Source organism: Zootoca vivipara, chromosome 5, assembly GCF_965207765.1.
Source record: "Zootoca vivipara chromosome 5, rZooViv2.hap1.1, whole genome shotgun sequence".
Taxonomy (NCBI): Eukaryota; Metazoa; Chordata; class Lepidosauria; order Squamata; family Lacertidae; genus Zootoca; species Zootoca vivipara.
Genome location: NC_142588.1, coordinates 84,956,818 through 84,980,784, shown reverse-complemented (window position 1 = coordinate 84,980,784; position 23,967 = coordinate 84,956,818). Strand labels below are relative to the sequence as shown.

The 23,967-nt window shown below is 43.9% G+C and overlaps 1 protein-coding gene across 4 annotated transcripts in view; it reads right to left on the bottom strand.

The window, feature by feature from the left end:
• NAALADL2 (N-acetylated alpha-linked acidic dipeptidase like 2) overlaps positions 1–23,967 on the bottom strand; it is a 784,863-nt gene that overhangs the window by 236,374 nt on the left and 524,522 nt on the right. For all 4 annotated transcript variants that reach the window (XM_035134128.3, XM_035134127.3, XM_035134124.3 and 1 more), the window contains one exon: positions 21,998–22,148. In XM_035134128.3, the coding sequence (XP_034990019.3) occupies positions 21,998–22,148 (151 nt within the window). The remainder of the gene's footprint in view (positions 1–21,997; positions 22,149–23,967) is intronic.

Below are 23,967 nucleotides of genomic sequence, written 5' to 3'. Positions count from 1 at the left end.
AGACCTAAGAACTGGAAATATTTCAAGAACACGGCACTCCTATCAGAGTACCTAACATTAAATATATGGCAATCCTCTGGGAGCCCTTTTTTTTGCGCCACACCTGAAATGGGTGATATTTACTATACTTTGAAGAACATCTATTAAATACCATGGTTGAAAACCACTTGTGTCTCATTCAAAAAGAAATAAAAAAGTAAGAGCTTTTGCATCTAAAGTAGAACTAATGGACACTTCTAGGAGCTAACAGAATTTAACAGAGGAAGAAATTTGAAGATTGGAATACGTGATTTAGTAGAAAAGCAAATAGACCAGGAAAAGGGTGGAAGGGGAGTCACTAGGTATTTAGTTGTATGTCATGATTGGTATGAAAGTTGCATAATTGGTGGGTGGAGGGAAGAGGATGTGTGTGTTTTGTTTTTGTATTAAAAATGCAAATAAAACATACTTTTTAAAAATAAATAAAAAAAGAACTAAAGGGACACTTCAGCTATTTAAAACTTTTCCACATGAGCTCTCTCCCATTCTCCCCTGCAAAGCTGACACTGGATGTATTTTTTTAAAAATAAAATAAAATAAATAAATCTGAGATTTATTTGGAGAGTTGTGAGTTTAGGGGGGGGGAAACGGTCTCTTTAGGTCGTCAACTTAAGGCGAATTCCAAGCGAATGAAATATTAGCTGTCTTCAGAAATCCAACTAGATCAGCAGCTACATCTGCACTTTTTCAATGCCATGCAGAGTATTGTAAACCTCTATCATAGCTCTGCCACAACCCACAACCTCATTGGCTTCCACTGGAGTGAAATGGACCAAAAACAAAATCAGAATCTGTTAAACACAGCTTTCCACCCAGAAAGGCTTTCCCTTCCCTTCTACTCCTATCATATACATATGGTGACCAAGATATTGATGCTGAATCGGGGCCTATGACTAGTTAAGTGGCAAAAGAGTAGGCTCTCTCGTTAGCCCAAGCCTCACTTGTTCAGAATTATATCAGAAAGCTTGATAAGTTTGTAGATCAGGGTGAGGGGAACCCTCAAAATTCCTCTGCTTTTTGTCAGGTCTGTAGGTCTACAAACACATTAAAGATGTCAAGAGAGTGAATGGGATTGTGTACATGGGTTCTTCCCTCTTCTTTTTTCATTCATGCTAAATTGGGTCCTCCCTAACCAGAGGGCACGTGTTGCGGTGTGACCTGGCAACCAGATCCTGTGTTGTGGGTGGGAACGTTTGGATAGCCACAACACCCTATTAGAGGTCCCTCGATCTTGGGTGCAATTGGGCCAGAGGGGCGCCAGTCAAACCGATTGAGGGACCTCTATTTAAGCCCATGCACGTGTCCCTGAGCTTCTTCTTTTGGGCTCAGTGCATCGGAACACCCGCCCACCTCTCCCTATATTTAGGGTTTGCGCTTGACCTTGTTTGCCATCATGCTTTGATGGTGTCTCCTGCTTGGCAGGGGGTTGGACTGGATGGCCCTTGTGGTCTCTTCCAACTCTATGATTCTATGATTCTATGTGTCACCTGTCGTTGGGACAGGGGCACGGCAGGATTTCCCCCCACTTGGCTGATTGGCTGGTGCCATTTGGGTTTCGCCTTCCGCATAGCAAATCATCACAACTTGTAAGGTTGTGGATAGGCTCTGGTTCAGGTGATAGGGGTGGCAGGATGCCTAGCCATCCCTATGCATTGTGTATTCTGCTAAAGGAATCCACGGACTCATGGTTGGTCTTCCCTGTGAGGGGTTGTGCCCAGAGCCTGAGCCCAGGGGACATCTGGGTGGAGGCCTAGCAGAGCTCCTGCTTGCCACTGTCCCAGGTGTTCATCCAAGGCTGACCTATGGTTGGTGCCCAGGATCAGTGCTACCTGCAAGGGTGCAGGGAGCTAGTCGAACCAGAGCCTATGCAACCACTCACTTGATTGTAATCAATAAACTTGTGGCCTAAATTCTGCCAAAAACCAAAGTAAAATTTGAGTCTTGTCTGAATTTATTTAGGGGTGGTGGTGGTTAAAAGGTCTACACACGCAACTTGTATAAATGAACAAACTGTATGCAAGTCGGCTGCATATACATGATGAGAACATTGTCTTGCATGACAAGGCATCCTCCCTACTCTTTGGTCCTCCCCAATACCAAGAATAAGAGGCATGACAACCAATATTTGCCCCCAGTTCAATGCTTCCCGCAACTCCTTCATCCTCTCCTCCTATTCAGTGAATGTGATAACAAGGAGGTGGGCTTCTTTTTTCTTTTTTTCACCAGTGGCACTAATATTGTGGAATACCCTCCCTACTGAAATATGAGACGCCCCATCAGTATTGGCATTCTGCCGGCTGCTGAAGACATGCTTGTTTAGGTGAACATTCCTCTGAACTGAATTTCTGATTTTATTGTTTTAACTGGGTGGATTTTTTAAAGTGTTTTAATTGTCATGCTTTTAATTGTCATGCTTTTAAATTGATTGATTTATATTTTAATTAAGGATGTTTTAGTGCCCCGATGGAGCTGTTACTGTGCATTTTACATTTGTATTGATTTTATAGTTGTGAACCATTTACAAGCCATTTTGGTGTACAAGCAATATATAAATTTATTAGTTAATAAATACGTTTTGAAATTGTCGCGTCTTTTCCTTGAGTAGCTTTGGATTAAATTTGCAGCCTACTCTAGTTACAAGAAAGGCATTTATTTATTTGGGTGTATGCAAATCACATTAGCAAAAATTCTCCTAGCATTTTCATAGCAAATATCAGTGGAAGAATGGATCCCTGGAAGATCACCTTCAGCATAACAGCAATTGCCACCTTGTGAATGTGCAGTTTGATTTCATGCAATGAACTTCAACATCCCCAGGCCTATCCATTCTCTTGCTTCCTTCTGTAGTCATCCTAGCAGGGCTGTCCTATTTAACAAGTGTGGCTTCTGGAAACACCTCATTTGGATGAAGATCAGCATCCCGGAATCAACAATACAATCATCACACAAAGCATACACAATAGCTAAGGACACATTATTGTGTCCCAGAAAATCAATGGTGGAAGCAATTGTAACATTAGCATGCTTAAAGTCATTAGCAGTTAAATGCATATTATCAATTCTTAATGAATGTTGGTCTAATACCGGGGCACTAATTCCTCTTCTTGCCTTAATTACTCTTTCAGCCCCATTAATGAAAACATTGATCCATAGTGTCATCCTCAGACATCAGCTGTGTTCCAGACATGCAAGTCAAATCACACACCGCTCCTTCTCTGTTGCACTGCCCCAAAATGACTTTTTATCCATGTTTTTTTTTTAATGTACCAGACCAGTAGGCTAGAGAAGGCCTCTTACACTAGGTCTCTTCCCAAAATTTGTGCAGTTATGCTTAATGGGATGGATTTAGCTTAGTGGTAGAGCATATTTGCATGCAGAAAGTCCCTCTGGTTAAATCCAAGTCATCTCCAGATAGGGCTGGGAGTGTCCCTTGTCTGAAACCTGGAGAAACACTGCCTGTTGGCATAGACAGCATTGAACCCAGTGGTCTGGCTCAGTATAGGGCATCTTTGTATATTTCATTTGTTACCTGCTGAATACTTCTCTTGCCTTCCTAGTCAATGATTCAAGGTCCTTCTAGATACCCACACATGGAACAGAATATTTGAATGGTCCACCTACCATGACATCTAAGCACCAAAATTATTTGGTGGCACAACTCTCCCATGCTGGGAGAGTTTCCATTCCATTTCTCCTCCCAAAATCTCCACCCAGCAATGGTCAGTTAGCATTCTAGGCCTGGTGAGCATGATCAATCTCTACTGAGCAATTGCTGGGTTTCTCAACCCTCAGTGTTTTCCTTATTATTGTTTTCTGCATGCCTTGGAGTCCCCCTGAGCCTAACACCTCCCTCTTGAGTGTGCACGGTGAAGCTTGGGCTGCATAAAGATCCACACCAGAACAATCAGTTTGCCATTAGACTGTTGGATATGTGTCTTTGGTAGCACTACTGACCCCAGACCCTACTGTTTATGAATGGCACTTCATGGCTTCTCAGTAGAAGCTACAATGGATGAGAGACTGCTTGCTCTTTCTGCTTAGTTGCTATTTACACTAGCTTGGCCTCTCCGACACTGAAACCCTAACCCTGAATATGCTTTCATTTCATTGATGCCAGGATTGGACATCCACCTCCCCTTCCACATTGAACTGAGAAGTGCAAAATTCTTCTCTCTGTGAGCAAACTGATGCAAGCACCGTTTTCTCCACTGACGGTTCATGTGTGCGTGTGTGTGTGGGGGGGGGGGTTGCTTACACTATTTTGTGGTCATGCCAGACCCTCCAAGTGTCCATTTTCCAGGGACAGTCCCAATTTTACATAAGCTATTCCAGTTTCTGATTTGATCCTGGAATGTCCCACTTTTCCTTGTTGTTGTTGTTTAGTCGTTTAGTCGTGTCTGACTCTTTGTGACCCCATGGACCATAGCACGCCAGGCACTCCTGTCTTGCACTGCCTCCCGCAGTTTGGTCAAACTCATGTTCGTAGCTTCGAGAACACTGTCCAACCATCTCGTCCTCTGTCATCCCCTTCTCCTAGTGCCCTCAATCTTTCCCAACATCAGGGTCTTTTCCAAGGATTCTTCTCTTCTAATGAGGTGGCCAAAGTATTGGAACCTCAGCTTCACGATCTGTCCTTCCAGTGAGCACTTAGGGCTGATTTCCTTCAGAATGGATAGGTTTGATCTTCTTGCAGTCCATGGGACTCTCAAGAGTCTCCTCCAGCGCCATAATTCAAAAGCATCAATTCTTCGACGATCAGCCTTCTTTATGGTCCAGCTCTCACTTCCATACATCACTACTTTTCCTTAGAATGCCCCTAATTTAATCAGAGAAATACTGGAGAGTATGGTAGGACGCCCCTATTTTCATTGGAGAAGTGTTGGATGATATGGAATAGGACACCCCATTTTCATTGGAGAAATGTTGGAGGGTATGGAACAGGATGTCCCTATTTTCATCAGAGAAATGTTGGTGGGTATGCATGTCTCTTTTTCTGCTCCTTTAGTCATTTTGTGTTTAGGCCACACCATAGCATCTGCCATTTTATTACTAGCACCCACAGCACCTCTTCAAAACTGAAACCATCCCCAAAAGGTTTGTGGGCTCTGACACAGAGGCAACTGTCCTCCCAGATTTCCATAAACATGTTATCCATCTTGCCCAAAGGCAGGTCTGCAAATTGCTCTACAAGACAACTTCTTCTTGTTGTTTCCTAGTTAGCTGAAAGTAGAGCTCAAATACCACTTACACTTCTTGCTTCTGTTAATGTTCCCCAGAGGGGCGTGAGTCTGAGTGGTACAAGGAGTTTTGAGTCATTATCCATTTTGCTCCCCTACCCCATTTCCCAAATGTGCCATTGTTATAACAAAGGTAAAAATAGCTTTTACATAATACCTTAACAGCATGCAAAAATTACAGCTGCCTCTCTCCTAACCATTAATAGCCTTTCAATATTGCTTCCGTTATAGTTAAGTGGACAGAATATTATTAAAATCTCTTGCTGGAAAAAAATAAGGAGAATTGGGAAATCACTTCCAAAGCAAATTTTAAACTGGCATGGCCTCTGTACGTTCAATACCAACAGGAGGCACTTCAAATTTCTTAAAAATTGATCTCCTTCCTACCAGTATTACATCAGGAGAGAATGGGCATCAGGAAAATGGGCCCTTTTGCCGACACCTATTAGGAGGGGGAAATCTCAACTGAGAGCATAAACTTTTGTTCATTCCACATTTTGAGCTGTGTGGTCTCTGCAGCACACAGCTTTCAATAAATATGCAAATCCTTACTTTGCATTACTCTGAGATACTAGTTACTTCAATGCAGTTTTTTTCACAGAACACAAGGGGCTTTGGGAAGGGTTTTTTCTTCTAAATACGCTGAACAGATGCACTTGTCAATGCCACCATCAACATGGAAGAAGCATTTGAAGCAAAACTTGTTTCCCTAATAGAGAATAAAACAGCAACCTTAGCTCAGTCCAGAGGTACAGAATCACTATTTTCAAACAAACATGGTGGTCTAGATTCACACACAAACACACACACACACACACACAGAGAGAGAGAGAGAGAGAGAGAGAGAGAGAGAGAGAGAGAACCCAATAGGCTAGGAAACAAAGACATTTGGCAACATTTGGGGAAGGGTCATTGCTCAGTGGTAGAGAGTCTACCTTGTAAGCAAGAAGTCCCAGAATTAATCCGTGGCATCTCCAGATAAGGTTGAGAACAGGGGTGGTGTGTTCCATTTTGTCCCCTGAGGCAAAGTGGCATTGACAACAGTGGGTTCCAGTAAGATCCCTCAAGATGTCACCGAAATCTCACGAGATCTCATGCACTCCAAAAGATCTCACAATATTTTGGTGAGGTCTGAGCAGAAGCAGGCACTGTTCCCAGAGCCACTTTTCCACCAGTGGTGGAGACTAGTGAGGGGATGTTGCTATTTTTTTCATTCTGTAAAATGTTGTCGATGCAATAATATTGTGTTAGGGGTGCATTTAACCTGGGCCATATGCCTTTTCACTTTATCAGTTGTTCTGTGACACTTTCCAAACGCCATTGGCTTCTTGCCACGGGGAGGGGATGCTCTTGCAACTATGGCACAGCCAAAGCAGTAGAAAAAACAGAAACCAAAACATTTGTGCCTTTAAAACTGACAGGACGTTGGCATGAAGCTACAGGACATGCCCTCATTTGGAGGTGCCAACAGTATCGAAAGCAGGATCATGTACAACTGCTCTGATACCACTGGGAGCACAAATCATCATGAATGCGCAGTAAAAAATGACAACTGGGGTGTGGTATGTGTGTGTGTGGATCTCTTCATTCCTATGCTCTGTGTTCAGACACTGCGGATACTCCTTCCCTCCCTCTGGGAGGAAGTTTCAGCAATCTTTATCAGGTTCCTTCCCTGGAAGCTCTTCCTGAGCAGACCTTCCCAAATTCACTTCAAATTCCACTTAGGACACCATTCAGTGGCAATTCTAGCTGTCAGCACTTTGCGAAGATATATAAAAAGTAGCTACAGTCACAGGAGCGGCGGTGCCAGCTGGTGAGAAGCAGGCCACTTACTCGAATGGGACTGCCACAGGGAAAGTGATCTGTATGATTCACTCAATCGACGCTGAGGTGCTGCTCTGTGCCAAGACCAAACAAGCTTCCATTTCTCCACACTGCCCTTCTCATCCGGCTTTAGGATAGAGGATAGATACTTTTGCAGCAAATAAAACAAAACAAACTGAATGGTGATCGTGCCCATTCCACGGTGAAGCAGTGAGTGACATGCTGACATCTCTCCCACAGGATAGGTGCAGAAGAACAGCCCAGGGATTTCATTGCCAGCAGGGGAGCAACAATTTACACGACTCCCATGCTAAAGGTAGTGGTGATTACTGCACCATTCAGCAATGCCAGATCCAGATCTTGGAAGGCCCTTTAGGAGGGTTGGATGAATTGGTCAATTTCCATTTCCTTTTTTTTTTCCTTTTCCAACCATATGTTCGGTTCTCCAGATTTCTGCATCAGTTTGTGATTGAAGAGGGGGAAAGTCCTCACGAAAACTCTTTAGTGTGAATTTTTCCTAATGTATGCATTTTTGCATGCAGCTTTAGCTAATATACACATTTTTACATGCAAGTTTGTTTAATATAGACATGTGATTGGTATATGCAATTTCCCACTGCCTTGTCGTGGCAAAGGGGCTTGAATAACTCAGAGAAGCTATGAGCTATGCCGTACAGGGCCACCCAAAATGGACTGGTCATAGTTTAGACTAAATGTGATCCACCTAGAGAAGGAACTGGCAAACCACTCCAGTATCTTGCCAGGATAACTCCACGGACATAATAATAATAATAATAATAATAATAATAATAATAATAATAATAATAATATATTTATTATTATTTATACCCCGCCCATCGGGCTGGGTTTTTCATAAAAAAGGAGAAGCTTTGAGAAGAAAGTGAGAGTTTCCAAGGCATGCTCTGGACATGACTAAGACAACTAAACAACAAAAATGCATTTTTACTTAAGTATATGCATTTCTGTACACATTACTTGGTAGGAGAACTGCATTGCAAAATTCATAGAGTAAAGTTTTGAATGGCACCTCTCTCTCTCTCCCTCCCACCCACTTGACTATCAGTCATTTTGGTCAGGTGCCCATTTCTGAACACAGGAAGGTTCTGGTGCCCGTACTTCAAGAGTCGATAAAACTCTGGTACTAAGGGATGATGGGCAAGGCAGCGGCTCAGTCACAGACTATCTGCTTTGCATGCAGAATGTCCCAGGTATGATGCTTGGTATCTCCAGGCAGAGTTGGGAGAAACATCTATCTAAACCCCCGAAGGACCATGGCCAGGCAGTGTAGATAAGACTTGACTAGACAGACAAATGAGCTTCCTCAAGATAAGGCACCTTCCTATATAGTGATGTCAGGTGCCTTACTTTTATACAAGTTAACATGGACACGTTTAGAGCAGAAATAGAACGCCAAAGCAAGCAGAAATTGGGGATCCGGAGAGAGCCACCTTAATGTGTGGTTAGCCTGGATGCTACACAGGAGAGGCAAATATCTGCTCCTCTCTATCTAATCAGCCTGCATAGCCTTTTTTTTTTTTTTAAAGAAACTGGGGAGGGTGGCCTTGCTGGCTTAATAAATGGCAAATCTAAGACTCAGTTCCTGAAAACATGGCAGTAAACAAATGAGAATGATGGTCCCATTTTCTTTTGAACTCCCCTTCATACGGTTACTGACAAAGATCATAATGCAACAGTTTTTATCTCGAATCACTCAGAAACAAATTGCTTTCGAGAAAATGTAGTTGGGAACTTATTTTACTTACAGATTTAATACCTTTTTTGGTTTCTTTTACAAGTACAGTATCCTATAGAGAGACTTGCAAAAGAAATCCATTTTAATCATAACTTATCCAAATAAAGAGGAGAAGGGAGAGGGAAACGGTTGTGATTGTAGCAGGTAAAATAGCAATATAAGTAGCAGGGTAAAAATAGCTGCAAAGAAGTCTCCATTGCCTAAGATGGCGGGACCACAAAATGTGTGCCTGCATATAAATAAAACCTGAGGCTTACCCCCACCCCCACTAGTCAAATGCATATATCTGCTAAGCCTGGCTAGCAATGAGCTTGAACAGATATCAAGCTGGGCTAAAGACTGGTGGGTTTATCCTTGCTTGCCAGATTCAGAATACACGCCAGGCAAAAGTTCAATTATAAACCTAATTACACCTTTAATTGCTTAAACAATCAGCCTGCTGATTTGGATGCAGGTGCACACGCAGGTGTTTGCATGGCAGCTTTTGGGAGCCGCGGTGTGTGGTCCCAGCCTCCTAGCACTACATGCCTCGGGATGCACACAATTCCATATCAGGTGAAACAGATACTGAACTTTATCACAAGTCAGTTGAGAAAAAGCACACAAAAAACCCCCACACAGAACGGAAGATTAAAAACGGAAGGACATAAAGATACTATATAATTTACAGGGAGAATCCACATATCAGCTGTTTCAAAACTTTTATCTGCAGTTACAGCAAGAGTGTTAGATGTTTGCTAGAGGTGAGTGAGCTTCCTAAAGCTGCTCTCAGATTCACCTGCAGAGCCAGGAGAATAAATTTTGGGAAGCTTGCAGGTGGGCAGGCTTTGGAAGCTCCCAGCATTTGCCTCTCATAAACACCAGCTCTGATGAATTTGCTACTGAGCACAGCCTTGTTGTTATTTTAAATATACCCCAAGCATCTCAGCTCCAAAAATGCTTGGGACAGCGTGCAAAGCAGAAACTTAAGCCTAGGCACTGCAAGGTTGATCAATGAGAGAAATCCTCACTACAGGAAGTTCCAGCAGTGAATCAAAAGTCGTGTAAGCCATGTTGGACTTTTGAGTTCAAAAGAACGTTCACAAACTGGAACACTCACTTCCTGGTTTGCGGCGTTCGGGAGCCAAAACGTTCGAGTCGCAAGGCATTCGTCAACCAAGGTACGATTGTATTTATATGCATGCCCACATAAGACCTCCAGGACATTCAGATACCTTTATCTTTCTACCAAATAAAGCAATCCCCAGCACATCTGATTTGATCCACTTAGGCAGCAATCCTAAGCACAGCAAGGTGGCATAAAGCAAGCCAGTGTCTATTAACTCAGCATAAAGTTAAACCAGGTCCAAGCTTCCGGAATCGGCAAGGGTCTACAGTTCCCTAGTCACCCATCAACAGACTACTCTAGCAGCCTTGCACCTGAGATGATCATTCTGCATGCCCGAAGAAGAATCTGTTCTCCTCTTCACTCTAAGCAAGGCAACGCATGCCACTCCAACTTCCTTTTTTGTATTCTGTGTCCGTCTTTCCACCTCGCTCATTCTTCAAGCAAGTTAAGCCATGCTGCACCTGACCAGTGCTGTTTATATTCTAGTCTTGTGACAAGTACTGGATGAAGGAGACCAGCAGCAATGCTTATCAGGGGCCTCTGGGTTGCACACACATTCCCCAACTCCCCATTGCCTCATTAGGGACTGGACCTGAATAATAAAGTCAGCAGAGAGTTTGCAGGGTTTGCTCAGGGCTCCAGTGACAGCCACTATCACCATCACCATGGGCGGGCAATCAGCCAGTTGGCTGCATCAATGGCAAGGTGACGAATAGCAGGGATGGGTCTTGGAACAGTGGGGCTGTGCCCCTCTGGATGCTACCCCACCTCTGTATTCCCCTGTGAAAAAAGGTTGCAGCGTTTAAGTTTAGAGAAAAGTTGAACAAGAGGCGACATTATACAAGTGGAGAAAGTGGATAGAACAAAGTTTTTCTACCTCTCTGCTGAAGCCACATCTTGTTGACATCCATTGCAGTTGAATGTTGGAAGATTGACAGATAAGTACTCCTTCATACAGTGCATAGTTCGACTCACTCCCCCAGGAGGCAGTGTTAGCCTCCTACCTTTGTTGTTGTTGTTATTTAGTCATTTAGTCGTGTCCGACTCTTCGTGACCCCATGGACCAGAGCACGCCAGGCACTCCTGTCTTGCACTGCCTCCTGCAGTTTGGTCAAACTCATGTTCGTAGCTTCGAGAACACTGTCCAACCATCTCGTCCTCTGTCGTCCCCTTCTCCTAGTGCCCTCCATCTTTCCCAACATCAGGGTCTTTTCCAGGGAGTCTTCTCTTCTCATGAGGTGGCCAAAGTATTGGAGGAGCCTCAGCTTCAGTATCTGTCCTTCCAGTGAGCACTCAGGGCTGATTTCCTTAAGAATGGATAGGTTTGATCTTCTTGCAGTTCATGGGACTCTCAAGAGTCTCCTCCAGCACCATAATTCAAAAGCATCAATTCTTCAGTGATCAGCCTTCTTTATGGTCCAGCTCTCACTTCCATACATCACTACTGGGAAAACCATAGCTTTAACTATACGGACCTCCTACCTAGATGGCTTTAAAAGAGGGTTAGACAAATCCATGGAGGAGATGGCTATCAATCGCTTCCAGTCATGATGGCTATGCTCTGCCTCCACCAGCTGGAGACAGCAATGCTTCTGAATAGCAGTTGCTGGCAACCACAGGAGGGGAAGAGTGCTCTTGGGCTTGTATCCTGCTTGTGGGTTCCCACAAGCATCTGGTTGGCCACTGTGAGGATGCTGGAGTAGATGGACCATTGGGCTATGTTGCACAATGCCTCCATGAATCTATCTCATCCCCCTTTCATGCCATTTATTCCTACCCATCACTTCCTGTTATTTAGTGGACTAGCATACCCCTCAAGTGTCCCGATTTCACCGGGACATCCAGGATTGAGCCACCCCTGCTTCTGATCTCAATGTTGGATGCCCCGCTTTTGCTTCTGTGTTCGGGGCGACCTTCCCCAGGCCACTCTGGACCACATGGCATCTCCCGAGGCTGCAGAGCAGGAGGCGAACATGGCAGACAAAGGTAAGAGGGGGAGAGAGGAGAGAAGCGAGTGAGTGGGTTGCTGTGGTGAACAAGGAAGAGGTCAGCAGCAATGAAGGGGGTGAGTGATGGGGTCACCAAGATGGTGCCCCCCATTTTCCTCTAAAAATGTTGGGCGTTAGGTGCTAGTCTTATTCCATGACTCCCAGGAGGATTTTCCAGCATGAGCCTGATCTTCTGAGCCAAATCACCAACTCCCTCCCAACCACCCTCAGTCTTGATCTTCATCACGAAAGGAAAAAAGTATCCCCTGATTAGCTCATTACACAGCATTAATAAGCAAGCGCTCTAATAACAGAGATGATCAGCTTGTAATTTCTAGAAGTGAGATGGGAGGAAGGGAAGGGGGGGGGGTGAACAACAACCTGGTTCCAGGCAAATTCTTATAATCCCCCTCAAAAGCACACATAGAGAAGCATATACAAAATCTATTTGACTTTCAGGTGACAACTTTGCATGGTCTAAAGAAGCCAAACAGAATGCTATAGGAAGGAAAGAATGAGAAAAGAACAAATAGATGTGCCTTTGCTTTCCCCTCCCCCCGCTGTGTTCCATGCCCCTCCCCTTCCATCATTTTTTTTTTTTTTTACTTTTTGGAGTGTTATTTCCCCCCATGCATGAATGGCACTGATATCTCATTGCTTCATGCAGGCCGGTGGAAGCTCAGGGGGAATATCAGTTTAATTGGGTTTTAGACAGGTAAAATGAGAAAATATAGTATGGGTGTCTGGAGGGTAGGCAAGGGAGGGCATGGAAAGGTGGGGGAAGCTGATTGACGGAAGCCCAACAAAAGTACAGCTGGGGAATTGGTTTCCAGCACAGAGTCCCCAGCCCAGCCCAGCCCGCACTATGTGTGAAGCACTGTGGAATTTGTTCTGCTGCCCTGGGAGGCAAACCATTATGGATGCACATCTCCCTATGTGGTAAACAAAGGCCACCATGTGATACGATTAAAAGCAGCTTTGTGCTGCAGCTGTAAGGATCACATTGACCATAAATCAGAAATGTTGCAAGCTGTCAATCTGCAGGCACCTGTTGCCAAAATTAAAGAGGAGCTGCTGCTATTTGACTGCTGAAGCTCTTGTCCTTAACCTGGTCTTCTGATCTACATAAGAATTAGCTCCTCTTCCTCTGCAAAGACCAAACAGAATATCAGAACTGAGTTTCCTTTCTGCCTGAAGACCAGGGGAAATTTCAGCATGACAAGGTTTAAGGTTCTATCTGAGTCAAAAGTTACACAGAAAACTTTTTTGGTGGGCATAACAAATATTTTGAGCACAGGTGGTCTAAATACACTAATCACACCCTGCTTTTGTTTCACTTGCACACAACCATTGACAAGCAGCACTTGAAAGCATCATACATTTTTCTAAGGTGCAAAGTTTGCCTTTTCCTTCTTCTGTTCCTATCCTGTCCTACTTGCAGAAATTCTTCACCGCTGTGTTTGGACTATGCGGCTAGGCAGCACAGGAAGTGGGATCTCATCATCTTAACAACATGCAAATACTATTACTTCCATTTTGATCACACATACTGGGAGAGTGGTCTCTGTATATGAAATGGTTTTGAGAGTTTGTTATGAAAGGATTCAATATAAAAAAGGAACAAAAACAAACTAAAAGCGGAGTGTTTTTACCAGATTGCTCTCACAGCTGCAAAGGCAAATATGCAAGCGGGGTGGGAATTATGTGGCTATTTAAATTCCAAGTTCTATGCTATATATCTCCTTGAAGGACCATACAAGTAAGGGCTATAGAAATCTTGTGAAAGTTGAGATGATTTACAAGGAAACACCTTATGCCACGATGCATATGTGTGATTGAAACTGCTAGATTTTGCAGATTTTTCCAGTTATTTTTGCCTGTTCATCTCTATGTCTCCAAGGGAATGAAATATCAGAAAAGCAGAGGAAGGCAAGAAGAAACCTCAGATTAAAAAACAACAGCCAACGAAGAGTATGGGATTCTTGTTCTCACTACAAATAAATTGGCATAAATTTCAATCACAGTCTGTGTGCTTATGCATATTCTAAATGATCCTCTGTAAATACTGCAGAATAATTGACTATGCTCAATTAAACAATGCCACACTACTAAAGCAGTAAGTGTCAAGGGCTTTTCGTGAATCCCTCTTGAGCGTTCTGCTGGCTTTTGCTACAGTTTCACAAAGTTGGCTGTTTTTGCCCCAAATTCTTGTTTTTGAAAAAAGGAAACAAACAGGAGGGAGAGAGGGGGGAGAGGGAGAGAGAGAGAGAGAACAGTGGGTGACTTGATGAAAAAATATATATTCATCTATCCATATATGCAGAGGAGGGAGACCAGATGATCAAGGGTGTGGAAACCAAGCCTTATGAGGAGTTGGGTATGTTTAGCCTGGGGACAAGAAGACTGAGAGAACATAGGATAGCCACCTTCAAATACCTGAAGGACTGTCACTTAGAGGATGGAGCAAGCTTCTTTTCTCCTGCTCCAGGTGGTAGGACCTGGACCAATGGCTTCAAGTTACAAGAAAGGAACATCAGGAAGAGCTTTCTGAAGGTTCTGAAGGTTAAGAGCTGTTCAGCAGTAGAACGGTCCCCCATGAGAGGTGGTGGACTCTCCATTCTTGGTGATTTATAGGCAGAGGTTGGATGACCAACTACCATGGATGCTTTAGTTGAGATTCTATATCCCACCTTCTTTTCAAAGGAGCTCAAGGTGGCATAGATGGTTCTTCCCCTCCTCATTTAATCACCACCAAAAAAAAACCTGTGAGAAAGGTTAGGTTCAGAGACAGTGGCTGGCCCAAGGTCACCAAATGAGCTTGGAGATTTCAACCCTGGTCTCCTAGCTTCTAGTCTTACACTCTAACCACGGTACTACAAATGCTGTGTGTAACACACACACACACACACACACAGAGAGAGAGAGAGAGAGAGAGAGAGAGAGAGAGAGAGACATCATAATGTAAACCAACAAACTGTGGTTCTCAAATAAATGATGGGACAGCTCAGTGCAATGCATGCTGTCATAGAGTAACACGTATATAAAGCATGGTTTTGCTACTGCTATAACTTGCCCGATAAATTTTTTAGAAGGGCATTTCTCTAGAAACTTCTGTCAAGAGCGTAAGGTATTTACTGAACTAAGCTGTTGTATTTCAGCATTTCAGAAACAGATAGCAGCCATCTCACCGCTGATGCTTTCTCAGCATTTCCTTATGATATTTTGTTTGTTTGTTTCGCTCTCCCTCCACCCAATGGCAGAGATAGAAATCCCATTACCGAGTGGCTTATCTCAGGAATGGGGTTCTTACTCCTTGTAGTAGTGATGTCTTGCTATTTACACAGGAAGCCTGGTAAATAGCTTTTCTCAATATCTTCATTTACTGAGTTATATATATATATATATATATACCTGATGAGAGATTTCAGCTTAGGAGAATGCTCTGAATTACAGCACTCGGATAAAACAGCAACAGCCCAAGTGACTGAAAACAGTGCAGGCAAGAAAAACCCACATAGGAAAGACTCACCCTACGGATCTTCCTATCATTATTCAGATGGGCCACTCTTGGACCTTGGGTGGGGGCCCCCTTCCTTATTGTTCCACACCCTCCAACATTTCTCCGATGAAAATAGGGACATCCTATTCTATTACTGGGGACCCAGGTGGCGCTGTGGGCTAAACCACTGAGCCTAGGGCTTGCTGATCAGAAGGTCGGCGGTTCGAATCCCTGCGACGGGGTGAGCTCCCGTTGCTTGGTCCCAGCTCCTGCCAACCTAACAGTTCGAAAGCACATCAAAATGCAAGTAGATAAATAGGAACCGCTACAGCGGGAAGGTAAACGGCGTTTCCGTGTGCTGCTCTGGTTTGCCAGAAGCGGCTTTGTCATGCTGGCCACATGACCTGGAAGCTGTACGCCAGCTCCCTCGGCCAATAATGCGAGATGAGCGCGCAACCCCAGAGTCGGTCACGACTGGACCTAATGGTCAGGGGTCCCTTTACCTTTATTCTATTATTATTATTATTATTATTATTATTATTATTATTATTTATTATTATAGACATATCAAGAGATCCAATGCACCCTGGTCACCATTTCTTTGAGCTCCTGCCATCGGGACGGAGATATAGAACAATGCAGGCAAGAACGAGCTGTCTCAGGAACAGTTTCTTCTCTAGAGCGATTCTGGCCTTAAATGGAAAGCCTGGACTTTGAAGTCATCTTATTTTACTTGTTATTTTGTATTATATTTACTGTTTTTAATTAGGTTTTGTAATTTTGGATTATGCGGAATGCTTTATCTGAGTGGATGTAGCAACCGAGTAATTTCGTTGTTCCCGCAAGGGGACAATGACAATAAAGATATCATATCTTATCTTATCTTATTATTATTATTATTCCCTGCCCATCTGACTGGGTGCCCCAGCCACTCTGGGTAGCTTCCAACATATACAAAAACATTAAACATTAAAAATCTTCCCTGTACAGGGCTGCCTTCAGATGGCTCTGGGGTCAGATAATTCCAAAACCTCCAACATTTCTCTGATGAAAATAGGGACATCCTAACAACAAGCGGGACATTCTGGGATCAAATCAGAAACTGGGGTGGGTTTTTTTAAATAAATCTGGAAAATAGGAGCACTTGGAGGGTCTCTTGTTCCGCTGCATTTCCGAGTCTGAAGAAGGCCTCATGGCCAGCCATTTTTCTCTTCTGGGCCTCATCCTTTCTCCTTCCTCATCCCATACACCAGGGTTGGGGACCCCTTTTCAGTCCAAGGTATGCATTCCCTCAAGGGCCACCTCCTGGGGGCTGCATGCCACACTGGTGGTCATGGCCAGAGTGTGTGTGGTAAAGATGATACTGAGCTATAGATGAACCAATGGTCTGACCTAGTAAGAGGAAGCTTCCTATGTTCCTTTAAGTCTAGCAACTTTTCTCAAACAGGAGGCAGTGGGCTGATTCCTGTATCAAATCTTAGTCGTAGGGTTTTCCTAAACCAAGCATTTTGTCAGGAGGCTGGCAGAATATAAAAGGAAGGATTCTTAACATCCTTTTTTATGCAGCAATTTCAGAGAGAGGCTATAGAACCAAGCCTCTTGGATAATGGCGTTGTCCTGAGTAAGTCTCCCCCACTTCCTCATTTGTCACTTCTACGGGTGCTGCTACCTGCTCTCTATCTTTGACCCCTTTGCTACTTTCAAGGCACCCCAGGTTCTGGGAGATGGAAGGGTGGTCTGGAATGCTTTCTAACAACGTGTCAGCCAATTGTTGTTCTGGCTCTCCCATGATTTCCCAAGTTTTCCCCCTCATCTGCCTCTGAGTTGCGACCTCCTTCAATCCCCTGTTGTAAATCTATACCGTCTTCCTCTTCCTCCTCCCTGGGAGGGTCAGGATGGGGAGGCGGTCTCCATTCCTCCTCTGCCCTGTCCCTGACACATTTAAAGGCAAGTTTGCTCATTAGAAACAACTGTGCGATTTCAGCAAAAACTGAGCTTCCGTACGGTAGGGTTGCCATATTTCAAAAAGTGAAAATTCGGACACAAAAGCAAAATTGTTGAGCTATTTTCTGAAGGAAATTGGCAGAACCGACACTGCCGACATGGCCTGCCATATGTCCAGATTTCCCCAGACATTTTACTGATTTCCAACCAGACACTACTTCCGACTACAGTATTCTGGGTATGTCCAGGATATGGCAACCCTACCATAAGGAATTCCTACAGGGCCAGGGGTGTACATAAGAAGAACTCAGCTGGATCAGACCAGAGGCCCATCTAGCCCATTGTCCCTTTCTCCCAGTGGCCACGGGCAACCCACAATAAACATATGAGTGTTTATTCATTCTGCAATTCCCTGTAGCTGAATCCTGATAAGTCTGCCCTTTTATTAAGAATACAGACAGATTTGGGATTTTTTTTCCTTCTGTTTTTATTCTGGCAGCCTTCACTGAGGGACGAATGCCAGTAAACCTCCATTGGCAACATATTGCATAGGAAGGCGGAATATAAATACAAGAAATAAAGGATAAATGCATCCGATGAGCAGAGGGGGTCAAGTGATTTGCACTGTTCTTGTGACAAACTTTTAACAAGCAGCCAGGAAGGCAAAAAAGAATTCCCTGCTGTGTTTCTAGATGGGGTGAAAAAAAAAGACTTTGACTTTAAGAGGCAAGAGCTCATATTTACAGACTTGTAAAGATGTGCAAACAATGTTAAAGGCTTGGCACGAACCATCCATTTCACTCACACACACACACACACACACACACACACACACACACAAATACACACACATGCCTATGCAGTTTTCCCTCCTGCAAAATCTCTGGTTGTATTCTATGAACCCCCCCAAAGAGCATTTGATGCATCCATAAAAAAAAAAAAAAATAAAAATCAGTGCATACGGTCTGGACCCGTAGACCCTTAGTCCTAGAGGTGGTGTAACCGTTTCAATTAACTTTACTTTTCATGGCAGCTACATAAAACGTTGTGAGGTCAAGTGAACAGATAAACAGCAAGCCATTCTTCAAACGTTCCTCGTGAAATGAACAAGAGGAAAAGCTGGAGGCTGCCACATTTACTTCTGTCACTCCCCAGGGCAGTGCTTAAGAACACCAGGTCAGGTAGGCTGAGATGCCGAGAAATTGCTCAATGCCTTCCCACTGCGCTGTCATAGCATTTCATGCTGTGAATAGCTAACACCCTTCGATGACAACGAGGCAAATATTTCTCTTGACTGTCCTCCCCCCTCCCCCTCCCTCAACACACACACACATCTTCCTTTGCCATTCCAGTCATGCAGCGTCACAGCACTGTTGCTTCGGCTGATTTAGTGCCAATTCAAGTCAGATCTCCGGTGTCTGGACAAGTAACCACACCAAATATTCTTGATGGAACCTTGTTACAATTTCACAGTGGGGATCATAATGGTCCTTCCCTCCCTCCCCGCTACCGCTGCCACCAAACAGTTAGAGGAAAACATTGAGAAAAGAGCAAGACGGGCGAAACACATCCCACCATGTAACAGGCACCTTGAGTCTGAAACTGGCTCACATAGCAGGGATTAGGGTTGCCAGACTCAATAGAGGACAGGACTTCTGTGCCTTTAATTGCCCTGCTCTCTTTTGAGTCTGGAAACCTTAAAGAGAAACCAGCAGACCCTTTGCTTGGAAATTAAACAAGGGGTCTGCTGATTTCTCTTTAAGGTTTCCAGACTCAAAAGAGAGCAGGGCAATTAAAGGCACAGAAGTCCTGTCCACTAATGAGACTGGCAACCCTAGCAGGGATGGGGACACAGTCTCAAGCTTCTGCTGCAGCTACAGCAGGGTTAGAAATACAGGTGGATGAACCTACCTCTGGCCTGCATTAACTTCAACACGCTTTTTTTGCCTGCAATTCTGTTGCATTCTATTTTTTTCATTAATCTAGGCATGGTATATTGGTTTGAGTGCTGGACTAGGACCAGCAGGGTGGGGGTGGCAGGCTGGGGACAGATGGACAGACCCAGATTTAATTCCCTGTTAATCCATGAAATTCCCTGGGGTGACCTTTGGCCAACCACCAGCTCTCAGCCTAGCCATGTAATCCTGCCTTGGGCTCAACAGAGGAGAGCTGTGCTACAGAGGAACATGTCACACACACTTACATACCTATACCTAGTCAGAACTCGCCGGGACTCAGTTCTGGCACCTCTCAGGTGGGCGTCATTGCCATTAAACATACTGAAACTCAGGACAAATAATGCCAATTTGATTTCACTATGTAAAGAGTCCCACAATCCTGGTGCCCCCCCCCACACTAAATGCACAAACTGAGGTCAGTCTGGAACTGCCAGGCACAAACATCCATATTCAGAGACACATATAAATGCCTGGCTTGATATGTTTTAACTTCTGAGAGCTGGGCTGCAACATTTAAAATATAGTTGTGTTCCAAACATTAGTCCAAGAGGTGCAGAGAAGTTGAATTTTGTATAGGAAACTGTGAAGACTGAAATTATCAAGCTCCCCAAATCCACAGGCCTTGTAATTTGAGCAGACAAAAGTGCCTGCGAAGAGAAGTTGGAACAGGAAGACAATATACCCAAGTAGACCAGGTATCTTCAAACTTTTGGGGTCCCACTTTTAACCCAAACATGCACCTGGGGACCCATCCCTTGATCTACTGCCATATATTTGCACAGTGGTAGTTGTGACTGACCTTGGATCAAGTGGGTCCTGACCTACCAGTTGAAGAAGAAGAAGAAGAAGAAGAAGAAGAAGAAGAAGAAGAAGAAGAAGAAGAAGAAGAAGAAGAAGAAGAAGAAGAAGAAGAAGAAGAAGAAGAAGAAGAAGCGGAGGAGGAGGTGTTTGGACTTGATATTCCGCCTTTCACTCCCCTTAAGGAGTCTCAAAGCAGCTAACATTCTCCTTTCCCTTCCTCCCCCACAACAAACACTCTGTGAAGTGAGTGAGGCTGAGAGACTTCAGAGAAGTGTGACTAGCCCAAGGTCACCCAGCAGCTGCATGTGGAGGAGCGGGGAATCGAACCCAGTTCACCAGATTACGAGTCCACCCCTCTTAACCACTGGCTCTTAACGCTGGCTCTCTGAAGACCAGTAGACGATCTCACACTAAGGTCAAGTTTTCTGAACTTGGTTGCCCGCTTAGCCCAGCATGGAATATAAGCTACTGTGAAATAATTCCCTATTTTGAGGATCCAGGTGCTTGACTCATAATAGGAACAAGGGAAGCAGCAGTTTGAAGCTTTTCTCCAACCAGGGCTTTTGCCAATATTCTATCAGAACAGGAGCATTCACCAGCTGCCAATACTCAGTGGTAGGTGCTGGCATAATTCACTATCAACTACACTTTGCTTTTCTCTCTGCAAAAAAGCTGACGTGTCACTTGCTCCCTGTCCCCTCCCAATTAGCCACAGATTGCTGCTTTTTTTTTTTTTAAGGCGGCCACCTGCCTCTCCAGTCAGAGTCCAGGGATAATCAGTGCTGGGCATTTTCCATGTTGTTAAATGCAATGGCAACTCTGGATTCCAGGTGCTGCTGCTGTTTTTACAAGGTTCAAAGTGATCTCTTTCACCAAACCACCATGAAACTCCCAGGCACAGGTGATAAAAAGGGCATTGCACAAAAGGAAAGCTTCGTAGGATTCCGACAACATGGGTGAGAGATGGTCTGAATTGCAGGAGAACAAAACTTTAATTTTTATTGCACCTAGAAAGTGAGACAGATTGAGGCAGAGAGAAACACACAGAGAGAATTTCTAAGCCACTTAGAATCATAGAATCATAGAGTTGGAAGAGACCACAAGGGCCATCCAGTCCAACCCCCTGCCAAGCAGGAAACACCATCAAAGCATTCTTGACATATGCCTGTCAAGCCTCTGCTTAAAGACCTCCAAAGAAGGAGACTCCACCACACTCCTTGGTAGCAAATTCCACTTGTTTCAGCTAGTAACACTGAGCAGCCGTACATATATTCAGGACTTCAGGACTTTCCCATTCCCTGGAGAAGATTCAATTTCTTACATAAATTCATCTCATGCAGTCAAAACCCTATGCATATCTTCCCAGAGGTAAGACCCATTCAGCTAAAATTAGCACCCGGAATTCCCTCCCAGGTGTGCATGTACAATCATGCAGTCTGGGTAACATCCAGACAGGGCTGGTTTGTCCCTGAGGCAGCTGCCTTGGGTGGCACCCTCTTCCCACCCCACTGCCTCTGTCGCTGGTGGAGAAGTGGCAGCAGCAGCTTCCAGCAACATCTCAGGAGTCTGCAGAGCCACCCCACAGATGAGGCAGCGTAAGGCAGCCACCTCAGGGGGCAGAAACACAAGAGCCTCAGGTGGTGAAATGGACTGGGCTTGCCCCTGTCAGCCTGGGGTGCACATACCGAAGGGGAGCAAAATAAATATAAGCAAGCAGCAGGGCCTACGGGCCACCATTACCCCATGCTTCTAATGCACCAGTTTTCAACCAACAGCTTAACAAAACAGCAGTATGCAGTGGGGAAATACCCTTTGTAATACTCACCAATACTTGGGTACCCTGGTGTAGAAGGATCACCTCCACCGTTCAAGGACACCATAAATGCTTTCTCGCTCAGGTTCTGAGTCTTCGGTAAATCGCAAGGATCGACATAAAGAAGGGCACCTCCAAAACCTGCCTCTTCCAGCAGAGAAAGCTGGGAAGACACACAAGTAAAAGTTAAACATTAGCATTAGTTTGTTAACATTATTTTCCCCTTCATCTTCTCACATTTATATTCCACCTTCCTTCCATCTTGGAATCCAAGGCAGGATATACAATACATGTGGTTCGTAGGTGGTCACTCCTGCAGAACCAAACCTGCTTAGCTTCAGCAAGGCAGTGGCTTCATGAGCTTTTAGACCATGCCCTGGGACAAGTGTAAGTAATATTTTTCACCCCGGGGATCCCATTGCCTTGTGGGCAGAACGCAGACTGCCAGAGAGATGGTTTGCAGGATTAAATAAATTCATTGCTAATCAATGAAGTATATTTCTTGTTGTTATTAAGGCTTGAGTTGCCTTGTCAATTAGTCTTAAGATGATTTACAAACATCTCGTGGAGACAGCGAAATGTAGTTTCAAAAACAGAACCACAACAACTAAAGCTAGGAAGATGTTTGGAACAAATGTGGAGCGAATTTTCAAAAGAGAATTAATTGATTAAGATCCTAGTGTTGAGCGCAAAATCAATGCACTCCTTTCTGAATTATCACAGGGGATGTTCTTATGCAGCCTACCGAAGAGCTAAATCACAACATAAATTGTTTGTGGTCTGACTTTGGGCACATGCGCACCATTTAAACATTTAAAGCACTAAACATTTTTTTTTAAAAAAAAAACTCCAATAAACTAGCAACTCTAGTTTGTGAAGGGTGCTGAGAGTTGTTAGGAGACCCCCTGCCACCAGCCAGAGTTAAAATCTTCAGGACCCTCCAAGAGAAGCAACTGGTTGTTAAACAATTCTGGGAATTGTAGGTCTGTGAGAGGAAAAGGGGTCTCCTAACTCAGCACCCTTCTCAGTGTAAGATTTTTTATTAGTTTTCAATTGCAATAACCCAATAAAAGCCTCATTGTCAATACCAAATTATAATACAATTGATAATGCCAATTGTTCAGATGCCAAATTATATTATTTTGCTGGGCCCCCACATGCTAGAATTGATGATTTGATTAATTTACTTTAACTCTGCATTTATAAAACATATAAATTCCAGTTACAGGTAGGTAGCCGTGTTGGTCTGACATAGTCAAAACAAAATAAAAAAATTCCTTCCAGTAGCACCTTAGAGACCAACTAACTTTGTCATTGGCATGGGTTTTCATGTGCATGCACACGAAAGCTCATACCAATGACAAACTTAGTTGGTCTCTAAGGTGCTACTGGAAGGAATTTTTTTTATTATAAATTCCAATTACACACCAGTCAGAATAACAAACCCATATACCTCAGCTGCAGTTTTAACGACTTCCATTCGCATTAACACATCAAATAATTTACAAGCGAAGCCTTCAAACTCCTACAAGCGAAGCCTTCAAACTCTCTCTTTGTTCTTCTTGTGTGTGGCTATTATTCTGCCTGTGATGTTTCTTCCTGCCCTTGTACTATATTATGTATATCTTTTGTCAGTTGTTGCTGTTCTCCATCATACCTTGGGTGGAGCTAGTATCTCATTGCTGTTTCATAAGTTCTCCATACTCAACACTCTTGTCAAACTAGAGTTCTCAGGAGGAAGCCATGCCCATTTAAAATCGTAGGATACTGCTTTAAATGTATAGAGCAGATGTGGCCTTAATCAACACAAACCAATACGTCTTACTGTTGCTGATTACTTATTCAGTTATCTTGGGTATCAATTCCCCACTCAACTCTCTTTCCCCCCATCACTTCTCTGCCCCAAAGCTGCTTTGTCCTAATAATGTGGCAATGCACATTAGAAATAGGAAAGAATGAACACAATATATATATATATATTC